This window comes from Dendronephthya gigantea, unplaced genomic scaffold, assembly GCF_004324835.1.
Source record: "Dendronephthya gigantea isolate DGI-Jeju-01 unplaced genomic scaffold, DenGig_1.0 000072F, whole genome shotgun sequence".
In the NCBI taxonomy this organism is placed as follows: Eukaryota; Metazoa; Cnidaria; class Anthozoa; order Malacalcyonacea; family Nephtheidae; genus Dendronephthya; species Dendronephthya gigantea.
In genome coordinates this window covers 937,413-961,233 of record NW_021163082.1, presented here as the reverse complement: position 1 = coordinate 961,233, position 23,821 = coordinate 937,413, and the positions used below count along the sequence as shown (strand labels likewise).

Genomic DNA, 23,821 nt, shown 5'->3' with positions numbered 1-23,821 from the left:
ACAATAGCACCTCTACAATGCTTGATTAGTTAAATTTATTGCTCTTAGCATGTATGTAATAATTAAGATACAATTTAATATGCTAGAATACACTAGTTTATAGCATGCTATGTTCATCATATCTGTGTATATTGCTCTGCATGGACAAAATGTGGCAGCTGCTTTTTAATACCCCCTTCCAAACAGCTGAGTCTAATATAGTTAAGTAAAAAGAGAAGGAATGCCATTTACCACCACAATCTGTAACATGAAAGCAACCACAATATGAGATGAAACAGCCCATCCATGGTTAGGGTGCACAGTACCAGCACGACAAGTTGAGTTACCACTTCCATGATTAGGGCGCACTGTACCAGCACGACAAGTTGAGTTACCACTTCCATTGTTAGGGTGCACAGTACCAGCACGACAAGTTGAGTTACCACTTCCATTGTTAGGGTGCACAGTACCAGCACGACAAGTTGAGTTACCACTTCCATTGTTAGGGTGCACAGTACCAGCACCACAAGTTGAGTTACCACAACAAAATTCATTAGGTTTCAATTCCATAAACTTTCTCCCGGCAACCTTCTTCGGCGCAGAACATTGCCAATCATCTTTGTCACTTGTCTTTTCAGAAAGATAGGATTGAAGCCAAGCCAAATTGCAATCACAATTGAGAGGGTTATTTAAAAGCTGGATTATGCTGAGTTTAGTTTGGGATGTAAATTCACGTTGTGGAATGGTGGTGAGATTGTTATTTTTGAACATGATTTGGGAAAGAGACATCTTTTTCAGGAATCCATTGAATGTAACATTGGATGTGAGTTGGCAACCATTACATTGAAACTGTGTCACTTTAGAACCTTGGAAAGCATTCTCATTTATGAATTCAATTGGGTTTCCATCCAGGGTTATGCTTGCAATCTCAGTTCCTTTCAGTATATCAGCCGCAATAGACTTTATTTCGCAATTTGAAATTCCTAAGGTCTTCAGTTTTGGTAAGCCACTGAATAAACTATCCTTTAAATGTTCAATAGGCGTGCCAGTTATAAGCAGTATCTGAAAATTTTTACCAAATTGTCCTTCACCGATCTTATAGATTACATCTCGATCCAATCGTGTATACCCCAGCTGTAAATTCTGGACGTTTGTTGAATTTTCAAAAAGATCATCAGTTAATATATTCAACGGATTATTGTTCAGGGAAACTTGATCCAAACGCGGAAGGTTGGCGAACAAGCTAGCAGGCAGTGAGGCAATGTTATTATTATCCAAGTTCACTTTAAACAAACGTTTTAAACCTTGAAACACCAAACTATCGTTAAAGGAAAGGTGACGTTGTTGTTTAAATATTTCCACGTGAGTTAGATTTTTCACATTCTTGAAACTGTCTTGATTTAACACGCTTATATACGGTTATACCACAATTTGCAAGCTCCAGAAGAGTTGTGTTACTTGGTAGCCAAGACGATAAGTTAGTATTTACTCTAAAACTCTCGCATTTGACCTTATAATTACTCGGAATATCGTTACATTTACAGTTATTTGGTAGCTGAGGAGGACAAGCTGTGCTCTTCGCTGAATCCAGGAGAAAATAGGCAAAAAAAGTGAAATATAAGACAAGACCCTCATGCTGAATATGGAATGTTTAGTTTCAGTAATATTGATTGACGCGGTAATATTTACTGAAGGCGTTGGCAGCCAGCGTGAGTAGATTACCCCCCCCCCCAAATATATACGGATGAAAAAGATTCCGCCAATTGACCATAACAAAAAAGATTGCAGATGTACATTTTACCAGAAAACATTGCGGTCGGAAATCATTTAAAAAAGCGAACTGACGTCTTTTAAAGGACAGGCATAGAGCAGGAAGTTATTTTCTTCGCTGTGTTAAAATTTCACGTCATTAGGAGTTTTTCTTGCCATCTTTTTTTAGTCAATCATTCTTAACGGCCGCAATGCATTCTGGTAAAATGTACATGCCGCCATCTTTTTCGTTACGGTCAATTACGTCACAATAGGTATAAACGAGGATGCCACGTACTTTACGACTATTAAATAGATAGTAATTTATGACAGTTTGTTTGAGTAAACACACGGAACACTTTCCCTTTCCCTTCGAAGTTATGATTGCATTCTGCGCGAAATCCAACTTTGAAACTTGAGGATAAGAAACATTTTGTTAACAGTGGCCTTAGATTTATATGGCCATTGCATAAAACTGTACCTATATTAACGTAGACATCGCATCAGCGTCGTAATATGTATACATTAGTGACCTTAAGCATGTAGGACGCGAACGCGACGACGACGGCTATCAATACAATGGGTCATTGAAAAGAAATGAATAATTAAAGACCCATGATGGGTTTTAGACGTCTTCTTCGTTCTGTTTACAACGGGAAAACGTCGTTTTTTACGTCTTGTCTAGGTTGCATTTCAGGACCCAGCGAGCCCTACCTCGAATTAGGCTCTATAGAATTGTCCTTAAACATAAACAGAATGTTTTCAACGCCTTATATCTTACTAAAGCGGTACAATTAATAATATACAACAACCACTTTGCCATAGCAATTATTTAAAGGAGAATTTAAGCCGCGTCGTCGTCGTGTTGCCGTCCAACATGCTTAAGGTCGTATGAACGCCATATGAACGTCAAAGAACCAATCGAGTATATACACATGCACACTTCCGACACGTGGTGTATGATCTATGATAATGACTGGTGGATAGAAGTCACCGACTGTATTATGCTGAGACGTGATCAGATGTTTCTACTAGATTCGTTCATATTTCCCTCAAACATTAATTTTTACTGATTGATGATTGCACATTTCATCAAAATACAACGAACCGCAAGTTTAAGTGATTATAGAACAATATAGTTATTCGTATCATAAATTACCTAAACTATATTAATAAAAATTATCTTATAGATAAATCGTACTGTATCATCATGTTTCAACAAATGGAAACAATAAATGATTTACACTAAAATTTGGTTTTGACTCCTACACAATACCCCGGCCCATAAACACTACATACATCAAATGCATGATGTACACGTGAAACACCCGTGTACATTTTAGTTTGACATCTTGAACACTAAACGCATGATGTTCACGTGAAACTATCATGTATTCTCACATCATGTTCAAGTGGCATCCTCGTGTATACCCATTGTGACGTCATTGGCGGCATCCCCGTATATGGGGAGGGGGGGGGGTAATCTACTCGCGAAACCTCACGTAAAGCATAAGGACTTTGTACTGGGGCATTGGACTGGACTGTCGAATTTGCGATTTCTTTTTTTGCTTATTGTTAAGTTATTAACACAGACTTACGAAACTGTTCCGCATATTCCTGTTTCATGTATTAAGGAAAAATGACGAGAGACAACATTTTGAAAATGCAAGGTATGAGTTATATACTGAACAAGACTAGATTATTGGAGCCATATTTCAACTTTATTTTATATTTATCCTCAAACCTCTATATGGATATTTACACGCTTTGTACACATGTTACTGGGGGTAGTATGACTAAAGCACAGTCAAAATATCACTGCAAAATTCTTCTCTAGTTTCTATAACTCATAAAAATCTTATGTTTACGAGAACATGTTTCTCTCAGAGCATTTATTTTCTTTTAATTATGAAACAAGAAATATCCTAAAGTGACGTCTTTTAGCCTGCGTTAACAATAAACAATAGAGGAGGAAAACAAAAATCGCAAATTCGACAGTTCAGCCCAATGTCCAGGCTAGCCTTAAGTCCAATCCAAAATTTGCATATTTGGCTTGGGCTAGCTGAGTCGGGGAAGCGAGAACAAAAAATGTTGAATAGATGCCTGCCATAAATCGAACAAATGGACGTCTCAGGAACCCAGTGAGCTCAAATAAGATTGGAACGCTCACTCTGTCGAAAGTTTGAAGCCAAGATGACGGCAATCTCGAACCCAGAGTGCGCGATCCATCGGGGAAAGGAGTAGGGGGCTCTTGGATAATCCAAATCAGAAGCGCTTCTGACTGGTCGTTGAAACAGTATGGAATTTAATGTCATTGCCTAATAATACATTCAAAATGGCCGTTGCTCAGGAGTGCGCGTTAGTGATTTTGGTTTTTTGAATGTTTTCGAAGCGTTATTTTTCAAGCAAAGCACTTAAATACCACATTGAAAGCGCAGGATTATGTTCCTACCGCTTGCGGCTAAAAATCATATTTAAATTCGTTGTTACAACTTGTATAAAAATTATGGTACAACTGTACAAAAGTAACCAAACTACAAATACCACATTTTCTATTCATATTGATCTGATCATAATTGTACATTCGTATTTTGTAGGATCTTGTACTTTGGAATAAGCCTTGCTGCAGCATTTAAAACTCTTTCAAGTCTTTGAAGTTGGTACTGAGGGACTCCGACTAAGATGGGAATTACAGTAGACTAGATGGGACGTAACAACAAAGGTATGAAAATATTTATTCCGGAATAGATACAGCGAAATTACCCTGGGTAATATATAGGCGGTCGTTTGAGTTCATTGTTTTAGACAAAGTTGTCGCCGATTAGCGACAGTACAGTTAATATAAGATATAGATCAGTAGGACATGTTACCGTAGCAACAGTCTCTGAACCTTATTGGTTAATGTTAAGGAAAGAGCGGGAATGAACAGTTGGATTTTTGGACATTAACTCAAGTAGGTTTTGTAGTCACTTATTCTCGCGTATTTTTTCCTTTTATTGATACTTAAATAATATTTATAAACTATCAACCGTCCGTTTGTTATTCGAAAGAACCTTTGCTACAAGTTCTCGGTTGTTTGCGGCAATCACAACGCAATTTCCAGATTAATATTCATAACAACAACACTTAACAATCAGGACAAAAGAAAACATAGATTATGATAATAGTATTTGGCTTAATTGCATTCAGTAATTGCACTCAGTTCAGATTGCATTCATTAAATCATGCAATTCGGTGCATTCAATAAATGCATTCAGTAATCCGGCAGCCTAATAGCTTTCCGGTTTCCTTTCTTTTGGCCGCATAGTTATAGGCTATGCTAGCCTAACCACCATCGCCATTGACATTTGCAATTGAAAATTGCAGTTGTTCGCTTGCATTAAAAGCATTCGATATCCAACATGAGAGTTTTGCCTTTTTATATTTCGCTATTTTCTTGCTATTTTCTTCTGGATTCAGGGGACAGCACAGCCTGTCCTTCCGGGGTACCAAATGGCTGTAAATGCGACATGATTCTGGATGATCATAGGGTTAGATGCAAGAATATAGCCACAATTACTGACGTGTCCTCTTGGCTACCAAATAATACGAATCAACTGGAGCTAGAAAATTGTGGCATAACAGTCTTAAATCGGAACAGTTTTGCGAATCTGAGCAATCTCACTCATGTGGAAATATTCAACCAGCAACGACGCCTTTCCATCAACGACAGCTTCGTATTTCAGGGCTTAAAACGTTTGTTTAAAGTGAACTTGAATAATAATAACATTGCCTCACTGCCTGCTGGCTTATTCGCTAACCTTCCGCGTTTGGATCGAGTTTTCCTGAACAATAATCCGTTGAATATATTGCCTGATGATCTCTTTGAAAATTCAACAAACGTCCAGAATTTACAGCTTGGGTATACACGATTGGATCGAGATGTAATCTACAAGATCGGGGAAGGACAATTTGGTAAAAATTTTCAAATTCTGCTTATAACTGGCACGCCCATTGAACATTTGAAGGATGGTTTATTCAGTGGCTTACCAAAACTGAAGACCTTAGGAATTTCAAATTGCGGAATAAAGTCTATTGGGGCTGATATACTGAACAGAACTGAGATTACAAGCATAACCCTGAATGGGAACCCAATGAAACTCATAAATGAGAATGCTTTTCGAGGTACTAAAATAACAATATTTGAATGTGTTGGTTGCCAACTTACATCGACAGTCACATTTAATGGATTCCTAAAAAAGATGTCTCTTTACCAAATCATCCTAAAAAATAACAATCTCACCACCATTCCAGAGGATGCATTAACATACCATAGTGAATTAATGGTACTTCAGCTTTCAAATAACCCTTTCAATTGTGATTGCAATCTGGCTTGGCTTCGATCTTTTTACACTGAGAAGAAACTTGTTGGGGACGGAATCTGGTGGAATTGTTCGGAGCCAAAGAGTGTTGCTGGGCGACGTTTTATGGACATTAGACTTGATGAATTTTGTTGTGGTAATAGTACATCAACCAAAGCTTGTGGTGTGCCAGATCCTAACAATGGATGGGCTGTTTCAGTTCATATTGCGGTAACCCTCCTGTCCCAGATTTTGGTAGTGTTTGGCATTCCTTTACTCTTCGTTTGATCATTTTAAATTTTCTCACCAACAATTTTCTCACCAACTAACGATTTTTCTCACCAATTATAAATATATAATGTAACGTTTTGCTAAGGTTGAGCAACATACAAACTGTTGAGATTCATACAATAGTATGCTATAGTATATAAACAATACATTCCATGTACTTATATACTTACTTATACTTACTATATACTTACTTATACTACGTATTCTGTTTGATAGGTATATTCAGTTATATTTTTCCCTATAGAGATTGTTGCGTTTTGCTCTGTAGATTGGCTTTGACAGTGCTATACTCACTGCTTACACTTAAAACATTTACAAAAACTATATTCATTTAATATTTTTTCAGTTACTCTGGGTGTATTAGGGAAGAATATCGGCGCGCGAAACCTAACAAAAAGCAACAAACTTAAACGTATTTAAATCACAGCCGTCTGTTGAATTCAAAGTCGGTGAAAGTGAACTAGGTGCCGCGGCTAAGAATTGCATTATTTTTTCGCAGATACAGTGGCTATGATGTGTATGTGATTTATTGATCTTGCCGATTTTAACGCCATTTAAAGATTCTTTGCATGAGTCAATGCCATCAAAAAATCTCATTTTATGGCAAATAATGAAAATTATCAAGCGGCACTACAAATCTTTTAGCACAAACACCAATATTTTAATATCCGTGTTTTTGAAGTGTTTGAGCTTGATCATCACGTGTTCTCTTCTTTGAATATAGTAGAGACTCGATCATTAGAGGGAGAATCAGGGGTCAAGACTGACAATACAATAGAGTAAACGTGACACGACAGATCTTTCGGTTAAATGGTGTCTATTACATATATAGCTATGCTCAATACAGTTCGGAGCAAAATCGCGCAGCCTGGAAGTGCACTGATTGACATGCGATCCCGATATTACTGGTTTAACAAAGTAGAAACAATCCCTTGCGAGAAAAAAACTCTTTCAAAATACGGTGACAAAGCCCATGGCCTTTAGTCTGCGATTCGTCAAGAGGAATCACATCGGGATTCGCGACCCCACAGGCTACAACAATCACATTACCCTAATTGGAGATCAATTGGAGTAAAAAACAACTTTGGCTTCCCTAAATCATCGCAATAACTGACAATAAGACACACCATAGCTTTCTTTTCGCCATACAATCTATAAACCATATTTACATAGATTTACTGTTACGAATTAAAATAGGTAGAAATAAAAATGTCAAGCGTAGCTAAGCGTGTTTACACACAGACGAACTAGAGGACGAACTGTCTTGCACTTGCCCATGCAAGTTTGTTTTGACGAATGATCCGTCTCTAGTATAAATTAGGCCATTTTTAATAAAACAACACGCCTGTTCTGGCGTTAACTTCGGCGTGCCGGGCACGTGTCAGTCTTCAATATAAAGCTTTTGAACATAAACAATACAGTTCATACTCATTTCATTTATATGCCTTGCGAACCTAAATCTTGTTCGATGGCGACATTCAGAAGCACATAGTACTTTAAAAAGTATAGAAGTTCAATATAAACCGCATGATACGTTCACTTTGTCTTTTCCTTTGGAATTCGCGCTTATATTAAATCTTCAATTCTGTGCAAACTGCGACGTGTCAACGCGCCCATACACGACCACATCTTGTTAAACGGCGAAATAGCAGCGATATTAATAAAATAGGACAAGTAAATTAGTCAGAGATTTCGCGCTGTGCACCACCACTGTTGGGAGACAAAACTGTGACGTAGATAAATACGGTCACACACACTTTTCAAATACTAGTATATTTCGCGCCAAAAGACACTTGCGACGACGAAAAATAAAAAAATAAAAACAAAACAAAACCTAATTATTTGTGGTTCAAACAAATTAACTGTCATCATGCATAAAAATCTTTTATGTCAAACATGGGCCCGATGATAATAGATACGTATGATCCGTCTGACAGCCGATATTTCATCCTGTCTGAGTACAAACACACGACGAATTATCAACTATATCGGCGAATTATGTATAGACGAATATGTCAAGCAAAACAGAGTCGCCCGTTAGCGTTAAGAAAGTTTTTGGAAACTCTGAACTTAGTGGAGGGAGAATCAGGGGTAATATACAACAGAGCGCAGATTTCAGTGTTCGGTTAAAGGCTAGTTTCTACTCAGGAAATATCTCCTTTGGATCGGAACGGACAGGAAAATTTGCTTTGTCGGTGAGTTCTCAGGCGGCGTTTATACAAAGGAAACTTTCCTGTCCTGTCTGATCCAAAGGAGAATTTTGCTTAGTGGAAACTAGCCTTATAAGTGACAGAAGAAAATGTGGCATACTGTAAAAACTGGACTGCGCTTGGACTGGATTGGACTTTGGGCTAGTCCAGACATTGGGCTGAACTGTTGAATTTGCGATATTTATTTTCGTTCTCTATTGTTTATTGTTTCATTTCTGGTTTCATAATTAAAAGAAAATAAATGCCCTAAGAAAAACATGTTCTCATAAACATAAAATATATTTGAGTTTATAGAAACTAGAGAAGAATTTTGCATGCAGTGATATTTTGATTGGTCTTAAGTCATCTTACACCCAGTAATGTGTGTACAAAGCGTGTAAATATCCATATAGAGGTTTGAGGATTAATATAAGATAAAGTTGAAATATCGCTGCAATAATCAAGTCTTGTTCAGTAGAACTCATACCTTGAATGTTCAAGATGTTGTTTCTCGCCATTTTTTTTATATCAGACAGAAATATCCGGAGAAGTCTCGTAAGTCTGTGTTAATAAGCAAAAAAAAAGCAATCGCAAATTCGACAGTGCCGTCCAAAGCACTGATCTGAAATAAGACTGGATAACGCATCTATAGAAGGCAAAAGTGAAGCCGGAAGTGACCCGGCCGCCACCCGATTCAAAGGCCCCACTTTTGTATCATTTAATATAGATTTCTATTACAGAACCTTATTTTTCTGCGTTTTTTGCTTTGTTCACGTTTCTGTCCGGGCCAATTTTACAATCACAAACATAGAAACATACGAGAAGAAATTTGAGCAAAAAATGTCATGAAGTCGAAATATTCCAAATTATTTGCTAAAATTTCTTCTCGCATGCTTCGTATGTTTGTGATTGTGAAATTGGCCCGGATAGAGACGTGAACAAAGCAAAAACCGCAAAAAAATACAGTTCTGTAATACAGGGTGTCTAAAAAAAAACGCAACCACTTAAATATGCAAGAACATTAATACAGCTCTGAAGTGTACCCCTAGGAATTGAAAATTGTTCTTAATCCTTCATTTAAAACGCTAAAAGTCATTTTAACTGAACTATGGTGCAAACCCGAACAATATTAATATTCTTGCATATTTAAGTGGTTGCGTTTTTTTTGAGACACCCTGAAGAAATCTATATTAAATGATACAATCGGGTGGCAGCCAGATCACTTCCGGCTTAACTTTTGCCTTCTATAGATGTGTTATAATTTGTGTAGATGGGGATTTTTATCTCAAAACAGTCTAGCGCAGTGCATTGTGGTCATGCGCGATCGGAAGTGCGCAGATAGCTAATTTTCTTTAGTGTTTCCAAATAAAGGCGATCGGAAATGCGCAGAAGCTATTTTCCCTAGTGTTTCCAAATAAAGTTTTACAAAGATATTATTTAATTCACTGTTCAGCACAATTTCGGAGTTTCATAGTTCGTCTGTGCGTAAGGAAAATATTTTGACTATTCAAGGTAAGATATTTTCAACTTTCGTTCATATGTTACGTTTACAGTTGTTTACAATTTTAGCTTGTATATTTATGAAACGCTAAAAGCATACAATCGATCACAGCTAGATTCATGCTGTTTATATACGAACTATATAAATTCTTCTAGAATATTGAGATGTACTATCCAATTCATTCGCTTTGCTTGAGCAGTTGAGCTGTCAGTGCTGTGAAGCAAATCAAGTCTTACATACAGATGCCTTAAACTTAAAGTCTTTTTTAACCCATTGACGTTTGTATTCTTTTGCTGATTTCCATATTTTGCATCAAATGATGTTTCAAGTAATATATTATATGCGGCTTGACGCTTGCGAGTCGTGTTTAATAACATGACACAGTCGTAGATAAAATATGCAATTGATCGTCTAAATTGCCTGACTGAATCATTCAGATTGTTGCAATGTTTGACTTATTTTATATTAGGTTACTGTAAGCATAGGCATATGTTTTTTTTCCTATTTTACAATGAGCTAAATATTTTTATTTAGTGCTTTTACCGGGTCTTCACGTGGTTTCTGATTACACGTCTTCTCGAGCGCGTACAAAGTTCAAAGTATTAAGTGATGTTTAGTTACATGGACTTACAACAAAGACAAATAGCATATTTCAAAGCACATAGCATATTTCACATAGCATATGTGCTACTGCTCAGGGCCTGTATTTTCGCTAGGCGGCCGAATTTTTGCACCCAAACAATAGTTTCCGCGCGGAAACTGAAAAGTGCAATACTTTCAACTTTGTTGCGGGGAAAATGTCGCTACGCGCAAAGTTCTACCTAATATTACTATTATTGTTAATACTCCTGTTGTGATTCGTATGTTAAAATATTTTTAAAACTAGCTGCTTCTAAAGACTTTGACTTCAACGAGCTGCAACTCGCAAGACAGCGTTCTCTCCTTTACCCTTCGACAGCGGGAAAAACACTCCCGGGTCTATCCAACACCGGGGAAATTGGTATTCACGACACTGTAAAATGGCTATTTTCAGACGATTCGTTTTTGCCGAGTGCAATCTACAAATCCTTTGGGCAATTGAACATTTGCTTTATAGCAAATTTACTCGCGAAATCATAATATAAACCAGCCTATTTCAAAACAATTTCGAGATAAAAGTTAGAACTTGATATAGCATATATTGCATGGCCTACATATTGAAGTCATTGACAGTGTTCTCGCTAACAGGTATTAATTAATGTACAGCCCCAGCGAGTTAACGCTCACGAGAGGTTCACTTTACGTGTTTTAGACCTGCTATTGCTATTAGTTAAAACGGATTTAGTTTACTAACATATCACATAACAATTCACTTGGACCCTAAAATGCTCGCAGCAATCCCTACCTTGCAGGTAACCTAGTCCAGTCTTATTTCAGATCAGTGGTCCAAAGTCCTTGCTTCCGCTACCGACTCGCAGCTGTTTCCCGCTGGCTGGTAACGCCTTCAGTAAATCTTACTGCGTCATTCAATATTTAACCAAACATTCCATATTCAGCATGAAGGTCTTGTCTTATATTTCGCTTTTTTTTGGCTATTTTCTTCTGGATTCAGCGAAGAGCACAGTTTGTCCTCCCCAGGTACCAAATGGCTGTAAATGTAACGATATTCTGGGTAATTATGAGGTCAAATGCGAGGGTTTTAATGTAAATACTAACTTATCGTCTTGGCTACCAAGTAACACAACTCTTCTGGAGCTTGAAAATTGTGGTATAAGGGTGTTAAATCGGGACAGTTTCAAGAATGTGGACAATCTAACTCACCTGGAAATATTTAACCAACAACGCCTTTTCTTTAACGATAGTTTGGTGTTTCAAGGTTTGAAACGTTTGTTTAAAGTGAACTTGAATAATAATAACATTGCCTCACTGCCTGCTGGCTTGTTCGCTAACCTTCCGCGTTTGGATCAAGTTTTCCTGAGCAATAATCGATTGAATATATTGCCTGATGATCTGTTTGAAAATTCAACAAACGTCCAGAACTTACAGCTTGATAATACACGATTGGATCCAGATGTAATCTATAAGATAGGTGAAGGACAATTTGGTAAAAATTTTCAGATACTGCTTATAACTGGCACGCCTATTGAACATTTGAAGGATGGTTTATTCAGTGGCTTGCCAAAACTGAAGACCTTAGGAATTTCAAATTGCGAAATAAAGTCTATTGGGGCTGATATACTGAAAGGAACTGAGATTGCAAGCATAATCCTGGATGGAAACCTAATTGAATTCATAAATGAGAATGCTTTCCAAGGTTCTAAAGTGACACAGTTTCAATGTAATGGTTGCCAACTCACATCCAATGTTACATTCAATGGATTCCTGAAAAAGATGTCTCTTTCCCAAATCATCTTGAAGAATAACAATCTCACCACCATTCCACAAGATGAATTTACATCCCAAACTAAACTCAGCATAATCCAGCTTTCAAATAACCCTCTCAATTGTGATTGCAATTTGGCTTGGCTTCAATCCTATCTTTCTGAAAAGACAAGTGACAAAGATAATTGGCAATGTTCTGAGCCAAAGAAGGTTGCTGGGAAAAAGTTTGTGGAATTGAAAAATAATGAATTTTGTTGTGGTAACTCAACTTGTGGTACTGGTACTGTGCACCCTAACCATGGATGGGCTGTTTCATCTCATATTGTGGTTGCTTTCATGTCACAGATTGTGGTAATGTTTGGTATTCCTTTACTTTTTACTTGACTATATTAGACTCAGCTGTTTGCAAGGGGGTATTAAAAAGAAGAAATTTAGCAGCTACCACATGTTGCCAATGCAGAGCGATATACACAAATATGGTAAACATAGCATGCTATAAACCAGTGTTTTCTAGCATATCAAATTGTGTCCTAATAATTACCTACACGTAATAAATTTAACTAATTGAGCATTGTAGAGGTATTATTGTAAGGATATCTTTTTGTTTCGAGGTATATATACAGATTTTTCTGTGCTTTGACCCATGTATATTTAAATAACAGAACTAACCCTTCTGAAAACATAATTACACCATGAAAGCCCTAATTTACAGCTACGGCACACAAGTCAAATCTTTTGTGAAAATTTATTCACAGATATATACATATATATATATATATATATATATATATATATATATATATATATATATATATATATATATATATATACACCCATTTGCAAAAACGTTGGCCGCAGATAGATATATATATATATATATATATATATATATATATATATATATATATATATATATATATGTATATGTATATGTATATATCTGTGAATAAATTTTCACAAAAGATTTGACTTGTGTGCTCATGTAGCTGTAAATTAGGGCTTACATGGTGTAATTATGTTTTCAGAAGGGTTAGTTCTGTTATTTGGTAAAAATATAAATTGTATGTGAGATACTGTGTAGTATGTATTATATTGATTGTGAAATTACTTTAGTTTTAACCTGCACAGCCTTTATAGTGTTATAGTTTCAATATTTAGAAATCTTTCTTTACATCAGCCTGTGTCATCAAAGCCAAAGCCGCAAAGAGGTTTTAGCTCACAGCTTTCTCCCTTAATTTTGTAGCAAATTAAAAGCGATCAACCAACCAATTAAAATTAGGCAACAAATTAAAATTGGGGAACATATGTACACATGTATTATTTTGTTTTGAAACGGCTTATATATTAATATCTTACTCCCACTTTTTGTTTGTTTTTAATATCCGTTTTTGAGTCATTGATGTGACTCAGTTTTTGTTGGTATGTAATGTGTGGGTTGATAAATAAAAGTTAAAAAATGATTCACGTTAATCAAACCTGTTAATAAGGCCCATTATATAGCTTAGTGTCAGACCTTTTAAACCGATAAATTGGGCTGGACCAGACTTGTCTCATACATGCAGACTCCTTTGCATTGGATTTCGAATGCCCACTCACATATTTGCTTCAGCGCTTAATATGAAGAGAAAAAATTCACAGGAAGTAAATGTTTTGGAATGTGAAAGTCGATACTCGTTATTAATATTATATATTGATAGAGGCTGAATGGTTAGATGAATAATGTCAACGAATAATGAATAGTCTTAATACTCTGGAAAGTCCAGGGTGTAAATCCAGGGCCGCCCAGAGAAATCGTGTGGCCCGGGGCAAAATTTCTTTCTTGGGCCCTATGACGTCATGGTTTTAAATATCTGCGAGGCATAAAGTACTTCAAAGCGTTGTGCAAAAGTTTTACAAACTTTTTTCGTCGGAAAACGGCGTATTCGACCTTGGTCGAGTCCGCCGAAGAATGGCGTATTCGACTTCATGGTTGAGTTGCCGGAAAACGGCGTTTTAGACCATAGTCGAGTCTGCCGGAAAACGGCGTATTCGACCATGGTCGAGTCCAGCCAAAAATTTCGTATTCTACCATGGTAGAGTGTGCCGGAAAACGACATATTCGACCATGCATGGTCGAGTGTACCGGAAAATGGCAAAACATTTTTCTGGGGCCCTATGACGTCATGGTTTTAAATATCTGTGAGGCATAAAGTACTTCAAAGCGTTGTGCAAAAGTTTTACAAACAAAATTTTTTACAAACAATATCAACATATCTTAGAAATTAAAATAACAATGACTGTCACTCATCTAATACTTTCGACTAGTGTGCGAATAATACACCGCGCCCAACATTTTTCAAGGTGCTTTAATTTTAAGTTTTTTCTTAAGTCGGAGGCCCCTTCGGGTTTGGGGCCCGGGGCAAAATGCCCCCCATGTCCCCCTCTCAAGACGGCCCCGTGTAAATCTTATCACATCTTTCAATAATCCTGATTTTAAGCGGCATGCCTTGTTAATGCGTGTATCTAAGGGCCATTCGTTTTTCGAGACACAGAAAAAAGAAAAACAGTCTTCAAACTCGTGTTTTCATTTTTCAATTGTATAAAATATTCTAGAAAACAAAACAGAACACGTTATAAGTTGTTGAAAGGGCCAGCCGTTTTCCACAAGCTTGAAAAACGAAAAAAAATCATCATTTCTATACTTTGAATTGCTCGAGCAACAAAAACGAATTTCGAAAAAAATTCTGTTTTTCATTTTTCGTTTTTGGAAATGAGAAAATCTTGTTCGGAACAATTCGGAAAAATTCGGAGCGAACCAACTGTTTATTTAAAACAAATCAGTATCAAACATGGCTGCTCTGGAAGACGGCATGAACGTTTTATCCGAGAATTTTTGGCCAAAGAAGAAAACACCATAGAAGATTTATCAGATATATAATCATATGTAATAAACGGATGCATCGGTAGAACAATAAACATTTAAATAACATTCTTATGTCATTCTTAAGGGAATATGTTATTTAAATGTTTATTGTTCTACCGATGCATCCGTTTATTACATATGATTATATATCTGATAAATCTTCTATGGTGTTTTCTTCTTTGGCCAAAAATTCTCGGATAAAACGTTCATGCTCTTCCAGAGCAGCCATGTTTGATACTGATTTGTTTTAAATGAACAGTTGGTTCGCTCCGGATTTTTCCGAATTGTTCCGAACAAGATTTTCTCATTTCCAAAAACGAAAAACGAAAAACAGAATTTTTTTCGAAATTCGTTTTTGTTGCTCGAGCAATTCAAAGTATAGAAATGATGATTTTTTTTCGTTTTTCAAGCTTGTGGAAAACGGCTGGCCCTTTCAACAACTTATAACGTGTTCTGTTTTGTTTTCTAGAATATTTTATACAATTGAAAAATGAAAACACGAGTTTGAAGACTGTTTTTCTTTTTTCTGTGTCTCGAAAAACGAATGGCCCTTAGATACACGCATTCTTGTTGCCACCTAATGACCTAAACTAAAGTAAAGTCAAAAGTAACAAGACTAAGTGGCGATAAATTTTATAATTTTAACTGTAGAACTCAGATTTAAAAACAGTGGAATTGTAAATGATTGACAAATATAATAATTTTTAACTTATCTCTAAAGTAGTGTAGGCTAGGGTATTTAAAATTGTAATTTTATATCAGTGCATGTGTAGTCTATTGTCATTTGTCATTTCGCATTGCAATTTAGTATTTCTTTCTACTAAATCCGAACTTTTTAAATAATAATAAAAATCTAAAATAATAATTCAATGACAATGGCGAGGTTTTATATAATCAAAATACAAATATCTTACGAATCAATAACACGAGTCCATCACATTCAGGAAACCATTCTTGTGATGCATCAAATCACATCGCAAAAGCATCTTTGTTGAAGTTTCGCAGTTGAATTATATACAGCGGCTGTTCAACAACATCGACTTATTTAGGAAAGTTTTTCAGTCCTTTTATTGTAGAGTGACATAAATATTTCATTGTTTTATTAGACGTACTATTGTTTTGTCAAGCCATCTGGCAGCAGGCTTTGTGTTATTGCGGTTGTTGACCTACTAACGGCTACACTGTTTACCGAACATTTCCCTTAGAGATCTTCCAGTTTAGTGTTATGAAGTAAATCACATTTGGTGCAGGAGATGCAATGAACATTGTTGGAGGTGACTTCGTGCCTGACAAACTGAAAATGTGAATTTGGAGGCGAAATACCAGTATCGCAATCGGTGAAAGAGCATGTCTTACATTGCATACATGGCCAGTGCCACAAGAGATGCATGTGCCATTGGGCTCTGAACAGTTTTGCTGTAGAGAGCTGTGTACCAATGTGTCCCGGGTATATTTGTTGTTCTTCACTCTTTATTTGTATTAGCATACAAAGCTACAATTCAACTTAATTTCCCTTTTTTTCATCGTAATGATATACGTCATATCGTCACATACATGCATGTAGGAAGTCGGAAGTCTTCAGTACAAACCTTGACCCTTGAACAAAGACTTTAGCTCATAAACATTAGGTTCGACATATGAAAAAAAGAGCATTTATTCAAACATCTTTCTGCGGCCCTAATTTTCTGAGCTCACGTGTGTGCGCATGCACAATCGAATAAAATCTAATGCAAAATCTTATATACAGCGGCTGTTCAACAACATCGACTTATTCAAGAAAGTTTTTCAGTCCTTTTATTGTAGAGAGACATAAATATTTCATTGTTTTATTAGACGTACTATTCTTTTGTCAAGCCATCTGGCAAAAGGCTTCGTGTTATTGCGGTCGTTGACCGACCAACGGCTACACTGTTTACTGAACATTTCCCTTCGAGATCTTCCAGTTTAGTGATGTAAAGTCAACCACATTTAGATTTTAGTGCAGGAGATGCAATGAACATTGTTGGAGGTGACTTCGTGCCTGACAAAAAATGTGAATTTGTAGCCGAAATACAGTGTCGGAATCGGTGAAAGAGCTTGTCTCACATTGCATGGCCAATGCCACAAGAGATGTGCCATTGGGCTCTGAACAGTTTTGCTATAGAGAGCTGTGTACCAATGTGTCCCGGATATATTTGTTGTTCTTCACTCATTAGTATTAGCATACAAAGCTACAATCCAATCATTTCCATTTTTTTTCATCGTAATGATATACGTCATATCGTCACATACATGCATATAGGAAGTCGGAAGTCTTCAGTACAAACCTTGACCCTTGAACAAAGACTTTAGCTCATTAACATTAGGTTCGGCACATAAAAAAGAGCATTTATTCAAACATCTTCCTGCTGCCCTAATTTTCTAAGCTCGCTAGTGTGCGCATGCACAATCAAATGAAATCTAATGCATGGCACGAATTATTACTGCTCATTATTGATTTCACACCGGCGTTGTTCAAGGTTGTGCTTTTCAACGGTGGATTTCGATCAAGAACCTTTGTCAAAACGTGTTTTGTACCACAAGTGTACTTACGTCTGGATAGTAAGTGCGGACGATAAAAAATCTTTTTTGACCATGCATTAATTATTGTTCAGAATTTTGCTTTAGAAAGTTATGTCAAATTCCCAAGAGCAAAAAGGCTTTTGTGCTTGTGTGGCAAGGATATGTAATATATGCACAAAGGGGGTTAAGCTGACAATATTTTACTCATCCAAAGGCATCCATAGTGGTGGGGTATTTAAATTATAACAATAGTTAAATTTTTAAAGCTTTTCTTTTTTTGATACACCCTGTATATATGCCCCTATTTAGTATGCAGGCAACAAATTTAATTTGTTTAACGAAATTATTGTGTTTATCAGAATACATGAGATTTCCGTGAATTATCGATTCTCCCTTTGGGTGTAAGAAATTTAAGTGATACTCGCGCACAGTGGTGAGGAATAAGTGAGGAATTATCTTCCAGTATTAAGTTAACACTAATAGCATTATTAATCAGATAATTACATTGGATAAGGAAGGTCACACGTGTAGTATATAGTCTTCCTTTGACGTCACCACTTAGGCATGTTCTTCCTAGGAGAGTTAAAAATTAGTAAAACTAATACATTTATTTTTATTTAATTTGAGAAAAATAGGGGGTGGCCTTTGCTTAGCAAGGTGTGCGGTTTACATGATGCACGTTATCACTATAAATTTTCGCCAAACATCTCACTTCAACAAAAACTTTAAAAATTTTGTTCGTGTATGATAATTTTTCACGGTTTTTACTTTTGACACTTGATACTTTTGGAATGCGTTCAAGTGGATGGGCTAAACTTGTATAATTCGTACGCCGGGTTTGATTAGCAATCGCATTCTATTTATATCGGGCCTGACCTTGACACAAATGTCCAGCGCAAACAGTGCAAACTAACTTGGGTTCCCTCACTCCTGAGTCAGTCTTATTTTAGGTGAAACACGCCTACCCCCAGTAAATTTTATCATTTTTTCCATGGGGCAGATTTTAAAACTAATATGCTAGTTTTTCGAGCAGGGTTTTTGGTATATAACTATATCGAGTCACCTTTAAGCTAAGGATACACATATTTATTTTTATATGTCGTGTTTTGAAGTTTTGTTTTATATTTACATTGTCTGTTATTTATTATTTGCTTTATTAAATACGCTTGCCGCCCGTCGTGTCAACGCCACCGCATGTGGTGCATGCATGTGCAATAAAAAGATTGCATTTTCACCGGCGGTAAAAATTAAATGATCATACACACCGTGTAATTATCAGCGTTTGTAATATGTATGGGACAAGATATGATCTTGCGATTTAAATTTCTAGCTACTATTAACTGTGCTATTACAAACCGAATAAACTATAATATCAACACTGACGTCATGAGACTTGAAGGATTTGGCAGCACATTGGTTTTTTGAGTTGCCAGATGCATTGTTGCAAATCGAAATCCGCCAAAAAAAATACACATCCGGTTTAATAAGTTTGACACTCCATTCCTGAAAGAAACAGTTCCAGTTACATTTCCCCTCACTCTTCACGGAGGTATAAATACCCTCGCTGAAATAACTACTGATTTAAGATTGGAGTGAGTGGTAGGATGAAGAACCTGCTGTCTTCGACTATGACCGCCGTTAGTTTGCTGCTGTTTTATGCGCTGGTGAATGCGTATTTGTGTAAAGCGTCTTTATTGGATCCCAATAGGTAAGTAGCTGGGGTTTTGTTTCGTTGCACTGTAAACTGAGGTCTATTATCGCAGAACCAACTTGCTTTAACATCCTCGGCACTACGTTAACATACTCTTAGATATATAGCTGTATACATATTTTATGCTTACTTTTTTTGATATTATTTAGAATATAATGCTCAAGTGCGTTGCAACTTGATTTTTTAAATCGTGTTCATCCATTTGTAACTGCGTACAACATAAATCCACATTATGATTAATAAATGTAATTGCCAAATATTATTACTGATCGTGTTTTCTTGGTTTAAAACAAACAAAAATATATCAAAAGGCCGACCACAACAATGTTTGGCTTCTTTTTTCAGTATCTCAACCCTGATTATAGCTATAAGACGGGATGAGCTCTCGTATACGATTAACTAGTCTGTTTTATAAAGGCAAATAGTTTTAAAATCACTGACGCGGCAAACATTGTCAGGATATAAGTATGGATAAAAACTCTTTTTCACCCTTCATTATTGTGCAGAATTTTGCTTTTAGAAGTTACGTCAAATTTTCAGGAGAAGAAAGGCTCTTGCATGTGCTTGTGACAAGATATGTAATATATGCACAAAGCTGACACCATTTTACGCATCCAAAGGCTTAACATAGTGACGGTGCATTTAAGTTGCAACAATAGTTGAATATCTAAAGTTTTCTTTTTTGAAACACCCTGTGCACCCCTAATTAATATGGGTACAAATTTAATTTGTTTAACGAAATTATTGTGTTTATCAGAATACATAACATTTCCGTGAATTATGCAAACGACGTAATAATTAACAGGTTCTCCCTTTGGTGTAGAAATGCCAGTGATACTCGTACACTATGTGAGGCATTATCTTCCAGTATTAGCTTAATTAAAGTGTCTATGAAGTGAAAAAATCACATCATTTTTTTTGTTTTAAAATTATAGATTAGGGATGGACGGAAAGTAGAAAAATTGCTTTAAAAAATTTCGTAGATTAGTGACCGAGATAGAGCTGCCTAAAGTTAGAGTTTTAGGTGACCATTTTTTATGGAACCTGGGGATGAGTTTAATGTTTTGTGATGTAGGCAAATGGACACGATGACTATCACGCACGATAAACATAGTAGACAATCATAACAAAAATAGAGCTACGGCGATGGAAGTTACTAAGGAAAGCGAATGCTCTTCGAGCTCGAATACATCTTCAAAAGAAAGCGCTAGCGAGGAAGAAATTTTTGGAGCAATCGTCTCTTTTTGTACCGTATTCAAACGAACCGCTTGCTAGTAGCGACTCGAGTTTGTACAATTGTACAGCTAGTAACCACCTCGGCCGCCACAAGCGCAGTATAAACCTCCTCTTTTTGTCGTTTGCTGCGATGCCATGTGCAGACTTATAAGCAACGTTCATTCCGGTTTATGTAGTTTAGTGACTAGTGTAGCTACAAAAGTTTCTGGTGAACAAACCTAAGACTTCCATATTTATATAAAAATCGTCGACGGATTTCAGTAAGTTAATGCGTGTAAATTTGCGTCAATATTATCAGGGTTGGGGCTCTAGACGCTTCATTTGAAATAAATGCGGAGATTAGGGTTTGCGCGAATAAGACTTCGTAATATTTACATAATTGCGTATAAATGCAAATGTTTCTTATTATTTCGCTTTTGGCTATTTTACTTTAAAACTGCAAAGAACAAACATCATAAACGAGCGTAGCCATACAGACTTCTTATCTAATGTTTCATTTGCGTCGGTTGACAAGAGTTTGGTCGAGTATACAGATTTATGATTATATTCAAACGCACAATTACCAGTAACACTTTTGTGCTTCAGAGTATTAAATATGACACAGACGTAGAAAAACCGAAATTTATCCATAAACTGAGCACTTGTGTTTGAAATAAGTAATATGTTGTGTATTCTAGTTTAGTAAATTAAATCTACGATGTTCAGTGTGTCCATTTGCATACGTCATCCATGACCTTTGGTCACCTTTTGGCCGTTCAAAATAATGTCGCCAAAAATCGGCAAATTTCCTATGTTTAAGGGCTTGTAACTTGGAAAGTATTGTATGGATTAAGCTCAGATTTTGCACAGTGCATTTTCATATGTAAATGTCTCATTTGTAAATTTTCACTTGATAGACACTTTAACACTAATAGCATTAGTAACCAGATAATTACATTGGATAAGAAAGGACAGACGTATAGTATATATACTATATATATATATATATATATACTTCCTTTGACGTCACCACTTAGGCATGTTCTTTCTTAAAATATTCTTGAAGGAAAATTTCGACGGAGAGGTAAGATTAATAAAGCTAATACATTTATTTTTATTTGATTTGATAGAAATAGGGAGTGACCTTTGCTTAGCAAGGTGTTCGGTTTATTTGACGCGCGTCATCGCCATTGCTTTAACATCCTCAGCACTACTCTAGCATACTCTGAGATATGTAGCTGTATACATATTTTATACTTTATTTTTTTCATTATTATATATTTAGAATCTAATGCTCAAGTGCGTTGCAACTTGATTTTTTAAATCGTGCTTATCTATTTGTAATTACAGTACTATGCAAAAGTTTTATAGGCCCCCAGTCAAATTGTCACTTGTTAGTAAAATTTATGGTATTGCAAGACATGCTAGGTAGAAAGACTTGTAGTGGTCGTGCACTTGGTACAGCCACCATGAGAGACCATTATTGCGGCACAATGCCCAGTCATTGACCTAACAAGCTTGTTTGCTACATCTGGATCAACAGACTCACGTGATGCGAAAATGTTCTCTTTCATTCTTCCAGATGTCGAGATGGTCTTCTATCTGACCTCTTCTTCACTTTTTCCCAGAGATATTCGAACAGGTTTAGGTCAGAATTCTTTCGTTGCCTTGAACTGATTGATATTTCTTTCGGTGGGGCTTTTTTCTCTGTCACATGGTGCCCTATCTTGTTCAAAGATAAAGTCTTAACCGCAAAGCTCTCTCCACCTTTTAGAAAGTCCCAAAATCGTAAATTTTCAACTAGATACGGAAAATGGTATGTTTGGCTTGTACCTAGAACTTTCCTAATAAATGAGATGGCTTTGTGGTGGAGATTATATCTTCCAGTAAGATGGGGGCACCATGTCATTCAGAAAAGAGCCTGAAAGAAAGTGATATTGACCGTTCCAGGGCTATAAGAGATTGCTGACGTAGACCTCATTGAACATTTTTGGGAATAAGTGAGGAAGAGGTCAGATAGAAGCCCATCTCGACATCTGGAAGAATGAAAGAGACCATTTTCGCATCACGTGAGGCTATATAAAAATAGTTTTAAAATCAGACGCGGAAAACATTGCACGCCTTGCACCCGTGGGCCTTAGCTGTCAATTGGGGAACAATTCCGACTATGTTAATATATAATTATATTATATATATAATATATAATATATATATATATATATTATAATATGTAGAATAACATCCCATAGCTTTAGTATAAATATAAGTAACATTGTAAACTTTGGAAGAGCGACTTAGCGAGCGACTGTAGAGTATTGTGTGTATCGATGTGCACTACCTGTGTAAGTATGCAAGTATATACATTGTTGTTATTAAACGTTTAAATAAAAGCTAGATTATAGAATATCCCTTCACTTCGGTCTTATTTTCATGATACGATGATACTGAGTGTGAATTATGACGTAATTACCAATGCAAAATTTCCGAAAAAATCCCATATTTCCTAGGAATTAAAAATTGCTCAGAGAGGCCAAACTTTGGGGAGATACAAATTTCCTGAGACACAGGGCTTATAAGACACCAGACTGGTTATGGCTGGCCACTGACATGGTTTTATACTTTATCTCTTTTAATACTATAAAGATTTTTTTATTAGGTGTATTAAAAAAAAGAAAACTTTTATAATTTTCACCCCAAAGTTTTTCTATTTCACTTCGTGAAATCCTGAATAATTAATGAATGAGTCATATGTATTCATCTGTAATTTTCCATAAAGCTCTTATGAACTATTAACTTTGATACAAGTAAGATTAGTATTCATAACCTATACAAAACGGCAGCTCGTATTTTAACTAGTACATATCATTATACGAAATATAAATATTAAAGCCCAACATAGTGCTTTCACTAAAGCCATAAGTTGAGCTTTAATATTTATATTTCGAATACGCTTCCCGCCCGGCACGTCTTTGGCAGCAGTATTGAACATATCATTATACATTTCCAAATCAAAACAGTAGAATAAACCAACATCCGTCTTAA

The 23,821-nt window shown here is 36.2% G+C and overlaps 2 protein-coding genes across 2 annotated transcripts; both read left to right on the top strand.

The window, feature by feature from the left end:
* Positions 1 to 5,018: 5,018 nt before the first annotated feature.
* Positions 5,019 to 6,649, top strand: LOC114531450 (slit homolog 3 protein-like). The gene has a single exon (XM_028553061.1). The coding sequence runs from the start codon at positions 5,130 to 5,132 to the stop codon at positions 6,354 to 6,356; it is 1,227 nt and encodes a 408-aa protein (XP_028408862.1). The 5' UTR covers positions 5,019 to 5,129; the 3' UTR covers positions 6,357 to 6,649.
* A 4,859-nt stretch (positions 6,650 to 11,508) lies between these two features.
* Positions 11,509 to 13,144, top strand: LOC114531452 (phospholipase A2 inhibitor-like). Its single transcript, XM_028553063.1, has one exon. It carries the CDS (start codon positions 11,586 to 11,588, stop codon positions 12,792 to 12,794), a length of 1,209 nt encoding a protein of 402 aa, XP_028408864.1. The 5' UTR covers positions 11,509 to 11,585; the 3' UTR covers positions 12,795 to 13,144.
* The last annotated feature ends 10,677 nt before the right edge of the window (positions 13,145 to 23,821 follow it).